Below are 21,458 nucleotides of genomic sequence, written 5' to 3' on the forward strand. Positions count from 1 at the left end.
AGGGGGTTGGACTCGATGACCTCTGGAGCTCCCTTCCAACCCCTACGATTCTGTGATAACAACAGTTGCTGGTTTCAGAAAAGATAGCAAGGAAAGAACTGCAGTAACGTTTGGGGTCTTTCAGGGTCATAGATGAATAAAATAGTTCAGATGTGAAGGGATTTCAGAAAATAATTTATTCCCACCTTCAGCTCAGAGCAGGGTTACCTCTGATGTCAGACCATGTTGCTCAGTCAGATCTTGAAAACACACAAGGGCAAAGAATGCACAGACATTCTTCTGTCCTTACAGTGGGGAAGTTTTACTTCATAACCAGTTAGAATTCTTTGCTTTCAATCTATGCCTGTTCTCTCAGCCTCCCACTAGGGACTACTGTGAAGAGCCTGGCTCTACATCCTGAACCATGTTTTACAGGTATCAAAAGGCTGCTGATGTACTCCTTCCTCCCCTGCTAAAACCTGTTACCTCAGCTTCCCCACACATGGCATCTGCTCCCTGATCATCTCAGTGCACCTTTCTCCAGTTAACTGATGTCTTCCTTGTAACAGCGCAGCCCAAAACTGGACGCTGTATTCCAGATATGGTGTAACAAATTCTGGAAACAATCATTTCTCTAGAAATGCTGACTGTGCTCCTGTTAAAATATCCCAGGCTATCCTCTTTTCTGCCAAGGCACAGTGGCTCTCATTCAGCTTGCTGTCAGTATACTAACACCGCTGGATCCTTTCCAACAAACCTGCTCTCCAGTAAATCAACCTCCAACCTGTATTGCTGTAAGTAATTATTTCCAGGTGCAGGACTTTGCATTTGTCCTTGCTGAGCTTCATAGGCTTCTTGTTGGCCAATTCCTTCCAACAGTCCAGACTGCTCTGCATGGTAGTTTTGCCTCTGAGATTATCAATTCTTCTTCCCAGTTAGGTATCAACTGAGAACTCAACAAGAGTGAATCAGCTGCCTCCTCCATGTCATTAATAAAGATGATAAACAGGACAGGTCCCAGTACAGATCCCTTTGGTATTCCACTTCTTACTGCCCTGCAGATAAAGTATGACCTATTAACTTCTCTTCTCTGAACCCAATTATTCAAACAATTTTTCAGTCATCTACCTGTCCATCCATCAAAGCCATAATATGCTAAAATGGACACAAAAATATTCAGTGTTGAAACCCTTACAGTCAATGAAAACGACATCCACTTCTTTACCCTCACCCAGAAATCCAGCTATTTTATTATCAACAGCAATGAAGTCTGTCAGGCATGACTTTACCCTTCACATGATCAGAAATGTGTTCCAGGACTCCCTCTATAATCTCTCCAGAGATTTAAGGAAAGATGGATGGTTTTCTGGTTTGGAAAGATTAGTTCAGCTTTTTTTTTTTTTGCTCCCGATATTTTTTTTTTCCTTCTTCCTGGAGCACAGTAATGGAGGAGGAAAAGACAGGTAAACAATGTAGCCTTCTCCAGTTACTAGGGACATCTCCTGAATTCCACCTTTCAAAGATGATAGCCTGCATCTGAGAGAGCTGGATGGTGGCACTGCAAGGTCACATACGCTATCTGGACTACTACCTGCAGCAGGTAGGACTTTCTGCTGCCCTGACACCTTTTGCAAGTCTCAGTTGCAGCTGAGATCTTGTCTTTCCTATTATAGCCCCGACGTGCCTCTGCAAAACTTCTTGATTCTTCCTCCATAACCTTCCTCTGCTTTAACATTCTCTATACTTTGTACTGCCTTTCTGCACTGTAGCTAATTTGACTTTTTTTTTTTTTAAATTAAGCTAGGCTCCTGAAACATCTACTTGTCTTCCTGAGGACTGAGATGGACTGCTCTTATCCTGCAAGGGGGACAGAAACCTCTGAACTGATACAGAGATGAATACAGTCAGGAAAAGCATCACTGCAAAACTTCCCATTCATAAGCTTAGGAAGAAAGGTTAGCTAAAGAAAGGCAAGCCCACATTTCTTTCTACACTATCTAACAGACAGAATCAAATAATCACTAAAAGGAGAAAATATTGTAATGAAGCTTTTAATAGTGTTACTAAGAATTAAAAAAAAAATAAATAGATGTTGAGATGTTGATGTTAGTTAGTAGGAAAAAAACAACAACAAAAAAAATCAAACTAACCTGTAACCTGAGTTTTCCTTCTTTAGTGGTGAGTGCAGCCATAAGGGCAATGTGGGTATAATGGGAAAAAAGCTTATGGAAAATCTGCTAAAACATTGGCAGAAGAACATGTCTGCCACTCTGGGAACAAGGCCTGTGAACTCAGAGCATCCTCAAGAAACTCAGGTGACATCTTTGAAGTGCAGAACCACAGACACCCTGAATGTACATACCACCAGGAAAGACAAAAACAAGCAACTGTAACAGCAGCCTATTAGCTGGAAAGGAGAGAAACAGCACCCAGAACTAGGGAAACATTCTCATAAAGTAGGAATCAGCTACTGGCTGTTCTAGCTGAAAGAAAAGATAAAATAGTCTGAGAAAAGTAAAATTTTGTCTGAGAGAAGAAAGTGGCATAATCTATTGTCTGTCTCTGAAAAACACAGAAATTAGCAGCATCTGTTGGCTACTTCTAAGTGGTGTCACATTATGTCCTCTTAAGCCCCTGACACCAAAGACTTAAACAACTTAGTCAGCATTCAAAGAACAGACCTCCTGGCGTCACAGATTATGCTTTGTGTACCTCAGCATCAGTACCACACGTGGGCAAACAGAAAGACACCATGCAAGAATCCCTTGACTGACAAATGCAGGTGCTAGGTTTAATACGTATGAAATTCTGGGAATAAACAGGAACTTCATGGAAATTTTATGAATATTCACATTAGATGTATAAAATGAGGATAATTTAGCTGCAGGGTGTGCATGCTTTGTGAAGAGATCCTCACGCACTGCAACAAACTAGTGTTGACTTCCTAAACTGTCATTTGGCTTGGAGAATTTTCCTGGTTACTGTTTTTGCTAACATCCTTGTTAAATTCTCACTTCTGAACAAAAGTGGAACTTCTGTCTCTGAGAACTTTCTGCACAGGAATTTTTCCTACCCAATTTCCCAGACTGTAACCTTGCTGGGGACACCTGGCGGACTCCAAACCGAGTGACACACATCATCTCCAGCGTGAAATCTCAAAGAATCACCAAATGACTGAGTTGGAAAGGACTTTGAAGATCATTTAGTTCCATCCCTCCCCATGATGAAAACTTTGATTTCGGTTGGCCCCACTTCTGGGACTGGTCTGATAAATGATTGGTTCCAGTCACATAACACAAATTACTAAAAAAAAGAGCATAAAATATGCATAATTAAATGTACATAATTAAACATACATCTACTACTCTACTAGTGATAAGCTTGTAGTAGCTTGCAATATGGAAATATATTTGTAGCTGCTACTGATTGTTGCTGTTAACAGTCCTGTAATAACTTGATATATCATAACTTTATTAATCATAAGTGTACTTGCTACTGGGGATTCGTAGCAATCTGTAACAAAATAAAGACATTTAGGAAGTAGTCTACACGTGCTTGTGTACTTCAGAATCCTGTGAACCCACTGTTGTGATCACCATACATTCACAGGCTGCGTAACCCATTTAATCTGTGACACTCACAAGGAAGTTGAATTAGTAGTTACCAGGATTCTTCAATCATACCCAAGCCTTTCTTTCTGTAGCTGTCCTTATCCATGTGAGGCTTTTCTCAGTAGGAGCACGGGTGTCCAAGCAGATCAGCACATGAACATAAACAGTCCAAGACCAAACAAAGCTGGAAATTTCTGCAATATCCTAAGTCCCAGAAAACAAACCTGATGAGGGAGCAAGTCTAGTCAGGAGATGATTCCCTCCATCCCATACAGAAGGAAGTCCCTGTTCTGGTGGTACTGTTATCAATCCATGAGTTAAGTACATATGGCTCCTTGACAGAGCCTGTTCTTCCTCACCCATCACAAGGCCACAGATCTATTATTTAAGTGCACATCCAAAGACAGATAAATTTCTTCCTACTGTCAGAAGGCGTGAAATTTAATATTCAATAACCAATAATCTGGCAATCTTTCCTTCCATGAGTAGACAGATATCATCCAGATGAGGCAAAATCATAAAAAAACCAACACACAACTAGAACAAACCAACCAAGTAAACAGCACAAAAAAAAAACACCCCACCTGCTAATTAGAAATCGTGTAGCAGAAATGAGATGAAATTTGACAATGAAAAGTTCAAGACCTTTTATGAAGAACTAATAGGAAGAGCTAATAGGAACTTCAAGTTGGTGAAATAAAAGAAAAAACTGAACAGACTATTTCAAATGCTATCTCAATACAGTGGCCAAATTTGGTAACTGTTTCTTACCATAAAGTTTTAACAGTTCTTCAACTCAGTGTTACACTTTTGTTTATAGTAGCGTGTACAGTTTTGTTTACCTGTATTCAAAGAGAGGAAATGAAGCTGCAAGGGCTAAAAGCAAGTCTGTAGGATCTTAAGACCTCTTAAGACAATAGGAAAGCTGAAAGGGGATTTGGTACTCTGTATCAAAAAGGCAGAAGAGTGATTTAAACAAAACTTTCAGTAATAAAATTGCAAGTAAAGATGACCTTAACCATAACCAGGTTCAGTGCTGATAGGTTCAAAACAGGCAATCAAAAAAAGGCAGCTGTGATGCAAGGGCACAGATTTAATATTGAATATGTGCGTTTGTTTATGTATAGCTTATTAATACAAAAGCTCTAGGTACATACCTTTACATAAATATATACACATGCACACTAAGATGTGCAATGTATTCTCCAAAGCTAAAAAAACTAAACATAAGTTCTGGAAAATATTTTCCAAGTTTGGGTTCAACACAACCAGCTCTGCTATTACTGTATGAACAGAGTAAGAACATTTCTGCTGGATTCACAAATCTATACATCATAATGAATATCCCACTGTTAGTTAAGAAGCACCAACTAGGAGAAAAGAAGAACAGTACCAACACTCTGCTCTTCATTTCAAATTGTCAAGAAGACACGTGATCCAGAAATGCAGTAAAATACCCTCATCCCTCACATTTCCCAACGTGCTCATCACTCCTTGGCAAAATCCTGAATTCGAATTTTAACTCTGACTTCTGAACTTCAGTAGAACCTGATGAAGAATGCACTTTGAAAAGGAAGAGGGCCACAGCTCAAACCTTTACGTTCTCATTTAGATAACAATATTACGTGTCATGATTCACATGCAGTGCTTACATGTAGATAATTACTTATACCACTATTTTTGCTAAGTCACTGTCTAAAAGCACGATTTTAACTCTGGGAGATAAAAGAAAGTAAAGTAAAGTAAGCTTACCTGTTCACAAACATCCCGGCACATTAGATTGTCCTTCGCATGGTAACAACAAGACAGGCCTACAGAAAAGCAAGGAAGGGAAGATGGTGTTTAAAAGACCTGAAGTACTTTACCATTTCCTCTGAAAAGAATTACTCAGCTGATGGTTGACCTATCAGAACCATCTGAGTACTGTGAGAAATTTTCCCTCCCAGAAAACAAAACAACAAAACACAAAAACCAAAAATACAAGAAATTTTTGTTCCAAAGCTGCCACTGACTCAGTTTGCCCAGCCTCACACTGAACATTTGCTGCCAGCACAGGAGCAGCACCGTGTGCTTTATGCTTCCAGCCATGTTTCTGCTCTTCCATTTGCATGAGCCTAGCACCTGCCAAATGCCTTCAGGAGGCAACGTGATAGAAAAGTGATGCTGTATGTATAAAAGCTGTATTTGGCAATACGCAGTTATGAAAATCAGTTTGATTTTCATGGGATCAATATGAGGGGTCTTAGGCATGAACTCTGATATGTTCACAGCTTACAACGCTTCTCATCCGAAAACTTGTAGTTGTTAGAAGAAAACAGCCATCAACAAACCCAAAATTCTTCAATACTGAGAGAATGTTTAAAAAAAAAAAAAAAAAAAAAAAAAAGAATTCAGCTTGAAAATGTCAAGGAACTGGAAAAAAAAAGAATTATAACACCAACCAAAAAGCTGTCATGATCTAAAATAGCTACTACATTTTTGAACTATGTTTTAATGCTGAAATCTATAATTCATGAAGATGAACTGCAATTTAACTCATAAGTTCTGAATGTTTTCATTAATAAATAGAAACAGTGCAGCAAAACACCTGTAATTAACGCAGAAAGCAGAAGCCCTGCTTATGATATGGGGCGATGAAAGAACATAATGATCTACAAATGCAGAAAAAGGATATAACCCTGACAGCTCAAAACATTTTCAAATTTGAAGGCAAAAGGTGGCACACCTTGCAGGATTGTTCCCCTTGTTCTCATGGGAGACTTCAACTTCCCAGACATCTGCTGCATTTATAATACAGCAGAAAGAGAACAGTTCCAGAGGTTCCTGGAGTGTGGGAGGTAACTTCCTGACACAGCTGGTGAAGGAGCCAACAAGGGGAAGCAAGACCCTGGACTTGCTGTTTGTTAACAGAGAAGGTCTTGTGGGGGGTGTAAAGCTTGGAGCCTGTCTGGAGCGTAGTGATCATGAGATGCTGGATCTCTCAGTCCTTGTTGAATCATGGAGGGGAGTCAGCAGAGCTGGGCAGACTTCAGCCTCTGTAGGACCATGGATGAATGGGTCCCTTGGGAGGTAAGTTTTGGAGGGCATGGGAGCCTAGGAAGGCTGGGAATACTTTAAGAAGTTGTTTTAAAGGTGCAGGAACTGACCATCCCCAAGTCATGGAAGACGAGCCGATGGGCAGGGAGGCCGAACTGGCTGAACAGAGACCTTTGGCTGGAACTCAGGAACAGAAGGCAAGTTTATGATTTTTGCAAGAGGGAGCAAGCTGCTTATGAGGTTCAAAATAGACAGAGAAGCAGTGCAGGAAGAAAATTAAAAAGGCCAAAGTCCTGCTAGAACTGAACTTGCTCATTAAGGTGAATGACAATAATAGATATTTCTATAAATACATTAAAAGTAAGGGGAGGGCTAGGGAGAATCTCCATCCATTGCTAGAACACAGTGACCAAGGATCAGGATAAGGCTGAGGTGCTTAATGCCTTCTTTGCCTCAGTCTTTAATAGAAGACTAGTTACTGTCTGGGTGCACAGTCCACTCTGCTGATAGATAGGGATGGGGCACAGAGTAGGCCCTGCATAATCCGTGATGAGATCATTTTGGACCTGCTCAAAGCTGTACACTCATAAGTCCATGGGGCCGGATGGATTGCACCCTAGAGTGCTGAGGGAGTTGGCAGACGTGGTTGCCAAGCCACTCTCCATCACCCTTCAGCAGTCCTGGCTAACTGGGGATGTCCTGGGGACTGGAGACTGGCAAATGCGACACCCATCTTCAAAAAGGGCCAGAAAGATGATCCTGGATGCTACAGACCTGTCAGTCTCACCTCGATGCCAGGAAAGGTCATGGAATGGATAATCTTGGGAGATGTTATATGGATCAATTAAAAGTCAACCAGGAGATCAGGCCCAGTCAGCATGGGTTCATGAATGGTAGATCCTGTTTGACAAACCTGATTTCACTCTATGACAAGGTGACCAACTTATTGGATGAAGATAAGGCTGTCAATGTGGTTTGTCTACCTGGACTTCAGTAAAGCCTTTGACACTGTCCCCCACAGCATCCTCATGGAGAAGCTGGCTGCCCACGGTTTGGATGGCCATGTGCTCTGCTGGGTGAAACACTGGCTGGATGGCCGGGCCCAAAGAGCTGTGGTCAATGGAATTAAATCCAGTTGGTGGCCGGTAACAAGCGGTGTCCCCCAAGGCTCGGTGCTGGGGCTGCTTCTATTTAACATCTTCATTAATGATCTTGATGAGGGGATTGAGTGCACCCTCAGTAAGTTTGCAGACGACACGAAGTTGGGAGGGAGTGTTGATCTGCCAGAGGGGAAAAAGGCACTACAGAGGGACCTGGATAGACTGGATCAATGGGCCAAGGCAAACTGTATGAGTGTCAACAGGGCCAAGTGTCAGGTCCTGCATTTTGGTCACAACAACCTCAGGCAACCCTACAGGCTTGGGGAGGAGTGATTGGAAAGCTGCCTGATGGAAAGGGACCTTGGTGTACTGATGGACAGTGGGCTGAATACGAGCCAGCAGTGTGCCCAGGTGGCCAAGAAGGCCAATGGCATCCTGGCTTGGATCAGGAATGGTGTGGTGAGCAGCACCAGGGAAGTCATCCTGCCCCTGGACTCTGCACTGGTGAGGCCTCAAGTACTGTGTTCAGTTTTGGGCACCTCAGTACAGAAAGGACATGGAGGTGCTGGAGCAGGTCCAAAGAAGGGCAACAAGGCTGTGAAGGGCTTGGAGAATATGGCCTATGAGGAGAGACTGAAGGAAGTGGGGCTGTTTAGTCTGGGGATGAGGAGGCTGAGGGGAGACCTTATTGCTCTCTTCCAATATCTGAAAGGTGCTTACAGTGAGAGTGGGGCTGGTCTCTTCTCTCTTGACAGGTGACAAGACGAGGGGAAATCATTTAGATTGGCTATTAGGTCAAACTTCTTTACAGAAAGCACTGGAATAGGCTCCCCAGGGAGGTGGTTGAGTCACCATCCCTGGATGCGTTTAAAAACCATTTGGATGTGGTGCCCAGGGACGTGATTTAATGATGGGTTGTTAGAGTGAGGGTAGTATGGTTAGGCTGAGGTTGGACTTGATGATCCTCAGGGTCTTTTACAACCTGAGCAATTCTATGATTCTATGATTCCCTGCACACTGTTCCTCAGGACAATCTGACCAGCATCATCATCCCTCCCCAAGTTTCAACATTAATTAGCACATTCCACTAATTGTAATTGGTAATGCCATCAGATTGAATACATATTAACATAACGATGGGGAAAGGATTCATAACGAAAAAATATTCACCAAATTAATAATCAAAATAAACAACAACCTCCCCCTCCCCAATCAGATGTACTTAAAGGTATGCTTTACTCAAAACCAGAAATAGTGGTTACTCAGTCAACCTTCTCATTGTTTTGTTTCACCGTCTCAGACATTTTTCATCACATAAATTTCCCCTCAGAGTAACCCTTACACTTGAGAGACCCAAGAATTTAGAGCTTCCAGCCTATGGAGAGAATTTTTTATTGGCTACTAAGACAACACATATGTTTAAGAGCGCATGTCACTTCATGAATATCCTAGATAACATTCAGTTATTTAATGCTCTCTGGCCTTTTATCCATCAGTTCCAAGTGGCTCACATCCCTTCTACAAGGAACTAACAGATACCCAGGCTTGCTCTTCTCAGTCACTTCTATCACTGGGTTTCAAGTCTTAGCAATTATATCAAAGGTATCTCAGGATGAAATACTAATATGCCAAATCTTACAGTCACTTAATTCCTTTTATATGATGCCGCTCTTAAGGTAATGCATTCTATTTTATTATGTAGGCTCACCATCAAGGCTGAAGCTTCCCACAAATATTGCTACGTTTTGTTGCCACACTAGGGAAAGCAACAGAGGGGCAGTCTGGCAAAATGGCACCTGACACGGAAGTCTGTCTGGAGCAAAAGTGCGTCACTGAATACCTTCATGGGGAAGCAATTGCGTCCACTGACATTCATCTGTGCTCGCTGAGCATTTCTGGAGACCAAGCAGTGGATGTAAGCACAATGAGGAGGCTGGTGGAGCGTTTCAGCAGTGGTGACAGTGGGTCATCTCCACCGGTGGGGATTTTTATGACCATGGCACGCAGGCTTTTGTTCATCACCAGTGAAAATGCACAGCCAATGGTGGTGAGCCTGAAGAATTGTATTCTGCAGCCGAGAATTTGGCCTATCAAACAGGGCGACTGTGCTCTCTGTACGTTGTAGTTGCCACGGAAATAAATAGGAGACACTACTTTCAGAGTAAAAAATAAATTCTGATCAAGTAACGGTACCGGGAATGAGGAGCAACGCACCGGGCACAGTGCTGCAGTCAGAAGGCTGGGCTGTGCACAGCATTCATCGCAAACACGGTTTCAGAGCGCTGCCTCTCTTCCGAAACGCCCCATGACTTCTCCTCCAGCCTCTTTCGCACCCAGCCGCCTCTTGTTTTAATAAAAGCTCCAGATTTCCCTTCAGAACTTACATCCGACCACGGCAAAGCCCTCGCACTCCGTGCTTCGGCTGAGGTCTGCTATCCCGTCACACCGTCAGCCTAATCACAGAGCTGCAATACACTACGCCACGTCCCAGTTCGCCGGTTTTTCACTAAAAGCGGACTTTCTTCCTACAAGTGGAAATCAGAACCGCGGTTCAACCACGCCGTGCCCTCAAACGCCTCCGATATCGAGGTTTTCTACTTTACGGCGTTACATTTTTCATCGTTCCCACTCGCGCTGCCGGCGCGACGCGCTTAATGAAAGCTCTCTGCCACCATCTACACCCGCGCCGCCTTCTTTCGTCGCGAAGAGCCGCAACGGACGGCACGACCTCAGTACAACAAACGAGCGGCCCCGGCCCCTCACCGAGGCTCCGACACCCCCGGCCTCGCCCCGCGCCATGTTGCGGAGCGGGGTCCCGCCGAGCCGCCTTCCCGCCACGCTCCCCCGTTACTCACCGGCCGCTCCCGGGGAGAGCGGCGGCGGCACCGCCGCCAGGCACAGCAGAGCCCAAGGCCACGCAGCTACGGCCGCCGCCATGGCCGGTCGCGAACCCTCAGCCAGCCAAGAGTGGGCCGGACGGGCCGACGGGCGGGCTGTGACGCCGCCGGTCCCCATTGGCTGCAGTTCCCCCGCCGGGCCCCGCCCCGCCGCCTGGACGGCCGCGGACATTCCGACGAGCGGCCGGGGTTCGCGCGGTCTGTCGCGAAGCGACCCGGCGGGCTGGAGCTACTGCGGAGCGTGGGCTCGGCCCTAGCGGGAGCCAAGCACCGGCCGCAGCTCTCTGTGGGCTGCAATTCTAGCAAACAGCCGGAAGCGCCCTGCTGGTTGCTGCTGCTTTTGCTCTTCCGTCCTGCAGGCTCTTCACGAGCATCCCTCCCTGCGCTCCAGCTCCCGGCCGCGGCGGATGGAAGATAACCCGTGGAGATTCAGCCCATGGAGACAAGTAAGGAAAGACTGCAGCTTTGTTTTTTTTTTTTTTTTTCCTGTGACGATCAAGCTTCATATATATATAGAAAACATGAGAAATTAAATCGAAGTTATCCAAAGCAGATTTGAGTTACTGCTCAGTTTGTAACTGTTAACTACTTTGTCTCAGAGAATCCCGACTGTTTCAAAGTTGAGTAGGCAGACTTTGGATGGTTGTTGGCTAAGCACCATGGCCATTCTGAGTCAGACTCAGGCAATAGCAAAACAGGAGTCTTAAAAACATGGTTTGCAAGATGCTGTTTGTTCTGCTTTTACCCTGTCCCCAGCCTGCCATCCCAATGGACTTCTTCCTCCAAAGACAATCTGAAAAACCACCAAGCTTATCATGACTCCATGATTTTTACAGCCTCAAGAATCTGTAGCAGCTGAATACTCTTTAGCTCCAGTATCAAATTCATAAAAAGTCCCAAAAAAGAAAGCAGCGAGGCAATGCCAAAAAACACTGCAGTGAAATGTAAGTTTTATATCCTGGCCATCACCTATAGAGTAATTAAATCGTATTACGTCTTTATGGAGCAAAGCCAAAAGAACTAACACTACACTTGGTTACAATTTAATTTGAAGTCAAATTAAAGTTGTTGCTCTAAATGTGAATTCATGAAAAGCAGCCAGTATAGTCTGACCATAGAAAAAATTGTCCTTTTTTTTTTTTTTTCTTTCATTCCTTTGCTGCCAATATATAACTGTGCTTGCATGCAAGTTGAATAGCTGGGCTCTTCCCCCTAAACCCAAGGTTAACTTCTGCTACTTCTTATATACATCCTTATAATTCACCAGGGGTCCACTAGATAGCAGCAGATCCAAAAGCAGCATCAGCCAAAAAGCCGAATTTTTACTCTGCTTCGGTTTCACTGAAATACAAGGAGGCCTGAATGAATTTGATACGCTTTGCCCTAGTTATGCTAAGTGGTTTAATTTGTCTCAGTTCAACATGTGGGTGAATGCTGTTTGCTGTGCAGACTATTTTCCCTGAATGCTTTTTAAGTGCAAAATTATTTTGCAAATATGCAAAATGATAATTAACTATTCCACAAGCAAAAAGGCAGAAGAAAGATGCTGGTACTTCTGGTAAGCTAATGGCTCTGGGTATTCATACCAAGACACTCTACCAGGTCCAGAAGAAATAAACGAAACCGCTGAAAGTAATTCCTTCACTTCTGAGGAAGCAAGCTCATCTTGGAAATTATACAAACCTTTTACAATTTGATCTTCAGTAGTAACAGCTCAAGTTCTTAAAATAAGTTATTGTTTAACCTGCTTGGTTCTAGAGACCAAGTACTTTTTCCCTTAGACTTTGTATGTTTATCTGCATGCTACTGTTTTCCAGTTAAACCATCCAAGTAGACCTTATAAAAACAGAACCCATTTCAAATCAATTCCTACCCAGGGCTCAACAGTGAGAAGTGGAATCCTGGGGTTTGAACTAATCAAATGCTGTGGTGTAAAACAGATTGTTGTCAGAAGGTAACCTGACAGTATACTAAGTCTAGTGATAAAACAGAAAACTTTCTGCAACAGTATCTTTCTTTTTGCTGTTCCTCTTAACGGTGAAGAGAAAATGAATATTTTATTCTATATGCTATATCCTTGTTTCTTAGAACATAAAAAATCCTGGTCATTCAGCTACTTTGTTTTCTGGAGTAGCTTGGTTAGTTCATTGTATTTTGTTACATGTGGTATTTAATCCAGCTTCCTTAGCTTAAAAAAAAAGATGAAAAATTAAGAAGATTGAACTTTAGATTTTATGTTGAAGCCTTCTTCAGCACTAAGTGAAGATTCTTGGGTAGTCCTTTTGTATTACTGGTCAAAACATACATTTTTACTGTAAGATATTTGACCTGACCAGGATCCCCTTAGCAGGTAAAGTGATTCCTGGGGAGGAATTCAGCGGCACACCTTTGGCTTCATATGGACTTCCATGCCAGATGCCTTTTTGTCAGACTGCCCCTCTGGTGCCCTCCCTGGTACAGCAGTAAAATGTGAGATATTTGCAGGGAGTTTCGCCTACTACTGCCAACATCTGCCTCTGACATGGTGGGCCAACATAACAGAATAGGATGCATTACTTCAGAACAGCCCTCGTACGTCAGCTACAATACATGCTTTATATGTGGCCCAAAATAATTCCTCTTCACTCAGTGCAGCCCAGGAAGCCAAAAGGTTGAACAGTCATGGCTCAAACCATTATGAGATTCATGTTTTGCACCTTTTAAGCCAAGCTTACAAAGTGATCAAGAGAAAAAATTGTTTTGGTTATAATGTTCTCTCTGACATCTGTGACCAACACCACTGTGGCTGTGGTGCAGTCTGGAAACAGCAATGCTCAAATCTTCCCGACTGCAGTCACTGTCCAACATACAGATACGGTCTTCACATCTGCATCTTCTGACATGCTACTTTGCTTCAAATGTGCTGTGTAACTGCACTATATATATTAATAATGATCATATTCTGAGTAACTGAATGAAATTGCAGTGGGAGACTAACACATGGACTGCAATTACCAACAGGAAGTTACAACTTGCTACAAGATAAAGCTGTCAGTTGCTTTTTTGTGAAAGCAAGGAATCAGCCTCATGATAGACCAGCAAGTCAAAGCTTGCTATTTTTTCTGGCTTCCTTAAGCCATAAGCAACATGACTTTTGCAGCATGGAATAATCAGAAATAATTTCTCCACTACTTTACAATAAAAACATACTTCATCACATCAGTATTTTTCAGTTTGCTTTATGTCCTTTATAGTAGAGATGGCTGATGTATGAAAAGAATCATTTTCCTTCTACCTACAAAGCATGTTTTCCTTGAGTGATTGCAATTTCACTCTTTTCTTTAATGAAGATCTGTGTTTTCTCCCTGTCTTGATGTTCTAGCTGCTCAGATTACAATGATCCATGTCTTAGGGTCACTTTTTTTTTTTTTTTTTTTTTTTTTTTTTTTTTTTTCCCAAAAGCCATGTGAAAACAAAGTAATTCTGTTTTGATTTTCTATATGAAAGAAAAATAAGAGTACTGACAGTGCTTGCATTATCTTCAACATTGCCTTTGAAATAGGATACATCAGCAAATTTCTGTCTAGCACCTCTTCATGTGCACAGATGGCATGAGAACTGTTATACTTACAGTTTTGCTTCTTTCTTTCTGCCTTGATTTTTCCTCCTTGATTTCACTGTCTGGGTGCAAAGCCATCAGTCTATATCACATTGTGCTTAAGCTAATGACAGCCAGCTTTTCCACATTCTTATTCTCTCTGTGATCATCTCTGACTTCAAATACCCTCTCTTTGCTTTTAGTAGGCCTGGCATGAACAACTTTGCTTGAGGATCAGCTTCCATTAATTCTTCAAGTTTCACTAAGTTTTCTTTGTGAAAACTTGTCAAGTCAATGTCACTTCTGCCCAGGTACTGCATGTCAGGCCCACAATCACAATCACGTTGCTAGGACTTGTAGCTCATACTTCCTGAATGTCAGGATTCATCCAGGGAGACTCCTCAAAAGATCGTCTAGTCCAACCCCCTGCTGGAGCAGGAACACCTAGGTTAGGTCACACAAGAATGAGTCCAGGTGGGTTTTGAACGCCTCCAGAGAAGATGACCCCACAACTTCCCTCGGTCACCTGTTCCAGTATTCAGTTACCCTCATCATGATTTTCTTTTCCTCATATTTTTTCCTCATATTTTGGAACCTGCTGTGTTCCAGCTTGCACCCACTGCCCCTTGTCCCATCACTGGACGTCACTGAGAAGAGCCTGGCTCCATCCTCCTTACACTCACCTTTACATACTTATTAACGAGGACACCCCTCATTCTCCTCCAAACTAGAGACCCAGCTCCCTCAGCCTCTCCTCATAAGGGAGCTGCTCCACGCCCTTAATCTTTGTGGCTCTGTGCTGGGCTCTCTCCAGCAGTTCCCTGTCCTTGAACTGACACAGTACTCCTGATATGCTCTCACCAGGGCACAGTAGAGGGGAGGAGGACCTCTCTGGACCTACTAACCACACCCCTTCTAATACACCCCGGTGCCGTTGGCCACCTTCTTGGCCACAAGGGCACAGTGCTGGCTCGTGGTCATCCTGCTGCCCACAGGACCCCCAGGTCCCTTTCCCCTGTGCTGCATCAAGCAGGTCAGTCCCCAACCTGTACTGGTACCTGGACTTGTTCTTGCCCAGATGGAAGACCGCACACTTGCATCTGGTTGCATCACCTCCTCGGGGTGATGTGTTGATGCCTTGATGTCAGATTCCTGGTAAGTTATTTTTTTTAAAACCCATACTAGCTTTGCTAGGATTTGATCTTAGATTCATTATCACTCGTCACCCTCTGTTTAGCAAACAGTCAAAGATATTTTGAATCAAGCTGCTTGAGAAAGGATGTCATTACAAATTACTGAAGACTGACATCTTTCCTACTGTTCTTGCTGAACTTGTGCTTTGAGTGGGAACTGCCTGCATCCTTTCCCAAGCAGCAACAAACCACCAGTCATTAAAAGCCAACAGTATCCTTAGAAACAAACAGGTTAATACTTCAACTGAAGAAGCTCAGATCTACCAAGCAAGCTAGAATAAAATTTTTGTCCTCAATAAACATTAGATGATCTTCTTTTCCCACTGCTCTCATTCCAGTATATTTTTTTATTTTTGAACTTACAATGAACTCCATACACATCCTTCTTTGTCCTGTCCCCTCCAGTGCTTTGTTTCCCCATTTTGCAGGCCCTGTTTGCTCTTTTCTGCCTAATCCTCTCAGCACTCCAGAACCTTCCAAGATGAGCATGCAACCCTCTAAAGTTTCAGGTGACTATTTATTTTCCAGTGGTTTGGACCAGTCAGTATTTGGTTAACTAATACCACATTAAATAATATATAACTACATTAGCAAGCAGTGATCCAGTTATTACCCATCAACATTTTGGCTGGTCACATGCTGCATTCCAATGCATATAAGATAATAAAATAGGACAGAGGTGTTTATGTTGTTGTTGGTTTTTTTTTTTTTGTGTCAATGAAAAATTGTCCTCAACTTGGCTTGGTCAATTTTAGAAGTTATCATATTCAAATAGAAAGTGTACATTTACCTTGGGTTCTACATGTTTTTCTACTTAGGGGATTTTTTCCACTATTCTAAGACCACATACAGAACTTTGAAGGGAGATGAGTTTACTCAATCTTCCAAAGAAGTCTGAGAAATCACAACCACCACCATTAGGTTTGTACAGTGTTTTGTGCTAAATTATTTCAAACATGGTGGTGTTCTTCTTCTTTAGAGATAGCACTAAGTCTTGTAAATAAGCCTTTATTATGGTTTTTCTTTTTTTCAGTTACAAGATCTTTACACTCACTCACCACCCACAGTGATTGAAATAACAACTTGTGTTCAGCCTACCTTAAGCAAGAACACTTCCTATACTGGGCTCAATTAATTTGACTCATTTTTAAATGTAGGGAACTTATCTATGGTTCTTTCTTTTTTTAGGACAGTGACAAAAAAAGAGGAAGAGACACCTGATCTGCAGCATGATGAGAACTGGACATTTTGGGGGCCTCTCAGTGCATAGATCTGTAATAGAACAGTGTAAGAAGTAGTGGCATACACAGTCATCATCCTACCTCATCACACTAGTAGGTTTTGATTTCTAAAGCAGAAAATGCCCTCAAGTTTTCTCAAGACATTTTTTCCACCTTCAACTTCAATAGCAAACCCCACCTCTGCTGAATGACTTGTGTAAGATAGAATGCAGAACTCATGCATTCAGCAGCTCCTCTTAAATTATCTTAAAACAGCCTCACAGATGTTTCCTGATCACAGATTATCAGCTTACAGGTGTTTTTTTTGTTTTTTTTTTTAAACTATGCATAAACCAAAGCACAGACCCAGAAAGACCATGTACGTTTTGTCAAGTCCTTGCAGCAATGTAAAAAAAAAAAAATATATATATAAATGATCATACACGTCCGTATTTCACTCAAGATTAAAAATCATCTGCCAGAAGAACAACTGCTTGCTATCAAGTGTATTTTTATAACGCGATTTCAACTTTAAGATAAGATTTAGAAGTCCATATTTGATAAAATTAAGCTTGGTAGATGGTAACACCATTATACTATTTAGAAGCCATATCTTTCCTCTGCCAGCAGATTTATGAGTGGGACCTTGAATTTTACTGCATTTTAGTAGTTTGTAGTGCTAGGCCTTCCTTTGGCAGCCTACAGCATAGAGGCATGTTTTCAGCCAAATATATATATGCATTTTTTAATCTCCTGTGACAGTTTTTTAAAGAACACATTTTGATGTGGCTTTTGACTTTCTCTGGACTCCTTACAGATTCCTATTTTGGAGAGATTTTACTGGAAGCTGTGCTGATGCCCTGGCAGCCAAGAGGGCAAAACCACAGTCTGGTGTGCATTAAATCCAACACAGCCAGCTAGTCAAATGAGGCAATTATACCACTGTTGACAGTGCAAGGGGACAGCCCAAAGCTGTGGAAGGAGAGGACTGGGAATTAGAAGTGTTTATTTTCTGCAAGCATGGTCAAACACTGGAACAGGCTTACGAGCAAGGTGTTGATGCCTCATGCCTGTCCATGTTCAAGAGCTATGAGAATAACAGCCCTAAAGAGGTCAGGCAGGTCGACATGGCCTTTGTAGGCCCTTATCCAACTGAACAGTTCTAATAAAAGTAGGTGCACATAGCACTGCAGAACTGCAAGGTATCTTAATTTCTGTTGTGGTATCAGTTAAATTCAACACACGCTGACTTTACTGGCTATTCTGCAGTGCACTGAGGTTAGCTGCTCCAGTCTTAAAATCCTCTTAAACATACATGTAAATGCTAGCTTATTTCTACGTAAACATAAAAAAGCAGCACAATTTACAGCCAGTCACGTTGTTTTAGCTAAGAGATCAGAGACACCAACACTGTATTTATCCAAAACATATTATAGGATACAAGGAAGACTGGGCACATTATCATCATCTGTATGGCATACATGGGATGGACTGCTTCAGCATCAGCAAACCCTTTCTCATCATTTTCATGGCAGCAGAAATTTCTTCAGAGAAAAGGAATTCACAGGTACCTCACTGTAAATCCACTCTTTGCCAGTTCAGAACGTACCTGTAATGTCTTCCCCTAAAAGACAATTCAAACATTTTGAGGGGAAAAAATGAAAAAAAATAAAATATATATATACTCATTTTCACTCCTTTAATCTCTCTGTTGTAGTGTTAGCACCTAATATATGCATCCACTCTTCTACTGTCATCCTATTTACAATCCACTGAAATGTATACTCTAAAAATACAATACAGTTTCAGAAATGTAAGGGGAAATGCACAATTTTCTAAGGTTTAAAAAAGTGACAGCCATCTGTACAGGATCATCAAATTTATCATCCAAGAAGTAAAATTTACAAGGCAGTATCCATCCACACAGCTACATGAAGGGGTAGGTGCTACACTCAAAGCAGCAGACTTGCTAATACAACAAAATATGGAATATGAAAGTGTTTTGGGGCACGGGAAAATACATTTAGTACCACTGAAGCTAAAAATTTAGGATTAGCCATATTCTAAAAACATGTAACTGCAAACCTGGAAAACGTTCTGAAAATATTAAGCATTATATACACGAGGTAAATGTACCTTGGCCTTTTAAGAGGTAATTAGAGTTTAAAGCAACTGATAGTGATTTTTTTTTTTTATAAACATGAAATGATTAACACCATACAATCGTTTCAATGGAACAGTATAAACAAGAAACTAACTAAAAGCTGGAATTCATGACAATCACACGCAGAACCATGACTGAAAATATAATATAGCCTCTTATTTGTTTGACACCTTCATGTTCCCATACAGTCAGTGTTTTTATATACAAAGTCTTTCTCAGGATTACAAGTGAGACCACAGGAGGGTGACAGCAGATCATCACGCCTGGAAAATCAGCTTGATAAACATCTCAGAATTCCAGCTTTCAACATTAGAAGGTCCCTGAAGAACTCCAGCATTCCAAAAGCATTATTTTGGGCTTTTCAGCATCAGAAAATTCTCCCCACTCTTTATTCTACATGTCAGTATGCATCCAACTGATCGCCGAGGCTTCCAATGCTACTAAAATATCAAATTGATTGAATCCATAAAACTTAAGTGAACATATAAGGTACGTATATTTACAATAAACATTTGCATCAGTATTCAAACTGTTTTGGTATATACTTGAAATGATATAAAATTAGTATTTTGAATGCTAAAATATTTTGGTCCCCCTGGATTTCCAAGAGCAGATCCGGTGATAATAAAATCTTAATTTAAAAAATACTTATGTGTACCTGTGTCCATACATATAAGATATGATCTTGCACAGGTAACACTTAAAGTTACATAATATATACAGACACAGCCTTTGTAAAAGGTGTTCAGTTTTTATAATGTAAAAGAACACAGCATGAAGTCGTGGTATCCGAACTGAGGATACATACATATCCATTCAGAATTTTCCTGTACTGCATTCCAATATGAACAACATAGTTGTTCTAAAATAATATTTGTAATGTCACACAGTATTGACTGTCCTTCCCATGGCATGATGTTTCTAAATTATGAACTATACCATTTGTATCTATGATAAGGAATCAGGTAAAGCTACGACAAATGTCAGAATTTAACATTATTTAGATAGTAAGTCTCTAAAATTAGTATGGAGCAAATAGTAAGTCTTCCTCTGATGCTGACTTGTTTTCTGTAAGTATTTTTCTGCATCTACAGGATGCATTAAAGGGGCATGTCAAATAAGTAGAATGAAGAGTCTGGTTACATTTGGTCATTTGCATAAAGGTAGTTTAAAATCCCTATGTGAAGTCATTTTGATTTAACTTTGACTGACGGCGTCCTGAAAGCAGCGTGCCAAAAAGAAACACAACACACAGGTGGGACAGTTGTACGAACATTGCAACCCACCTGTTTTCTACTGAGAACTTCTCTGTCATTGTGTTCTGTTCTCTAAACTCATCCACTGTGGTGGCTGAAGAAAGAATTGCGTGACACGCAGCTCAAACTCTGCCATAATTCCACATCATTTAATCCCATCTCCAAGCAAGCATTAAGAGTTTGGCACTGCTCAAGACTTACCTAACGCTAAGCCTTGGCCAAGACTTTTGCCACCTACACGGCCTTTTCATTAGGCTCTCTGCCCATCTTACTGCTGTTACCAATTGTGCATCACAGACGAGGGGCACAATCTCAGCTATGCTACCGTTAGCAAATCACCTTGCCATCCCTACTAGCTCTGTGAAAAGCCTTCTAGGAGCTATATGCTGAAAAACAAAAAGAAAGCAGAATTAAGGTTGCTGTGTGTTGCTCGCCAAGAATACTCCTGGAGAGTGAAAGGTTAATTGTTAGTTTATATACTAATTACCAGCCAAAGATCAACCACACTCTTCCTACCACTGCAAGTAAAACATATCCTGGCAAGAACAAATTTTAACAAGTTTCCCTACCCTCATTCAGAAGTTGGGCAGGAAGGAATTCAATTTCTAAACAAGTCTGCGAAGATACTGTGATGTCCCTACAACTTCAGGCAAGGTCTGACTAAAGCCAGGCATGCTTTTATGTATCCTTACAACAACACAAACCATCATAAGCTTTGTTCTTCTGAAGAACATTGATGGAGTCTTCTGGTATTTGTATCTAAAGGCCTTCAGCTCACTGGTTTCTATAGCTCATCCCTTTCTTTGTATGTGGCACACAGAAAATATGCACATAAGATTTACAGGCAGCTTCTAGCTTTCTTGTACAAAAGCCTAAATAAGTCTCCCTAGTTACAACTACACTTCACGCTCATTTAATTGTGAATATTAGCTTTTAAGCCTAAAGACTCCACAGAACTGCACAGAATATATGCTTCTATTACTTAATTTGAAGGGGGAAAATCTTCCTTGAGATCATCTTAATTTTCACGCTATTTTTCTGAAGTAGGTTGGTCTTCAAGATTTCAGAATTACCACATAAAATAAAGCTTAAATTACGACTCATGACTTGGCAATTACAAAGTGTGACAATGAATTAACCAGTTTACATGTTTTGAGACTCATACAATAGTTTAAAGAGTTAGATTTTGGTGAAATTCAAGGTCTTCCACAAATTACACACTCACTTGCTGAAATGAGTGCGAGTTAAATCTTACCTAGGGAAAGGAACAGTTCATTCTTGGAAATCAAAAGTACCATGGGCTCTGTACACTTGCTGGTATGCATGAAAAGACTCAAAAGCAGCACTTACTGATATAATACAATCTATTTTAAAGGCAATGTAGTGTTCTGAAAATATGGAAAAAAAAAACAAAACAGTAATCAT

At 41.5% G+C, this 21,458-nt stretch overlaps 1 protein-coding gene and 1 long non-coding RNA gene across 4 annotated transcripts in view; one reads left to right on the forward strand and one right to left on the reverse strand.

Annotated features, from left to right (window-relative positions):
• Nucleotides 1–10,698, reverse strand: part of RECK (reversion inducing cysteine rich protein with kazal motifs) — a 71,429-nt gene extending 60,731 nt beyond the window's left edge. For both annotated transcript variants that reach the window (XM_048940719.1, XM_048940718.1), the window contains exons 1-2: nucleotides 10,582–10,698; nucleotides 5,343–5,401 (exon numbers count right to left, since the gene is read on the reverse strand). In XM_048940719.1, the coding sequence (XP_048796676.1) occupies nucleotides 5,343–5,401; nucleotides 10,582–10,663 (141 nt within the window). In that variant the 5' untranslated portion in view covers nucleotides 10,664–10,698. The remainder of the gene's footprint in view (nucleotides 1–5,342; nucleotides 5,402–10,581) is intronic.
• Nucleotides 10,699–10,775: 77 nt separating this feature from the next.
• Nucleotides 10,776–21,448, forward strand: LOC125691402 (uncharacterized). 2 transcript variants are annotated; one of them, XR_007376115.1, is made up of 2 exons: nucleotides 10,776–11,069; nucleotides 15,822–21,448. It is a non-coding gene; the product is annotated as an uncharacterized LOC125691402 (long non-coding RNA). The 2 variants fall into 2 exon arrangements; XR_007376114.1 differs by having other exon boundaries at nucleotides 16,582–21,448.
• Nucleotides 21,449–21,458: the final 10 nt, after the last annotated feature.

This window comes from Lagopus muta, chromosome 3, assembly GCF_023343835.1.
Source record: "Lagopus muta isolate bLagMut1 chromosome 3, bLagMut1 primary, whole genome shotgun sequence".
Lineage (NCBI taxonomy): Eukaryota > Metazoa > Chordata > Aves > Galliformes > Phasianidae > Lagopus > Lagopus muta.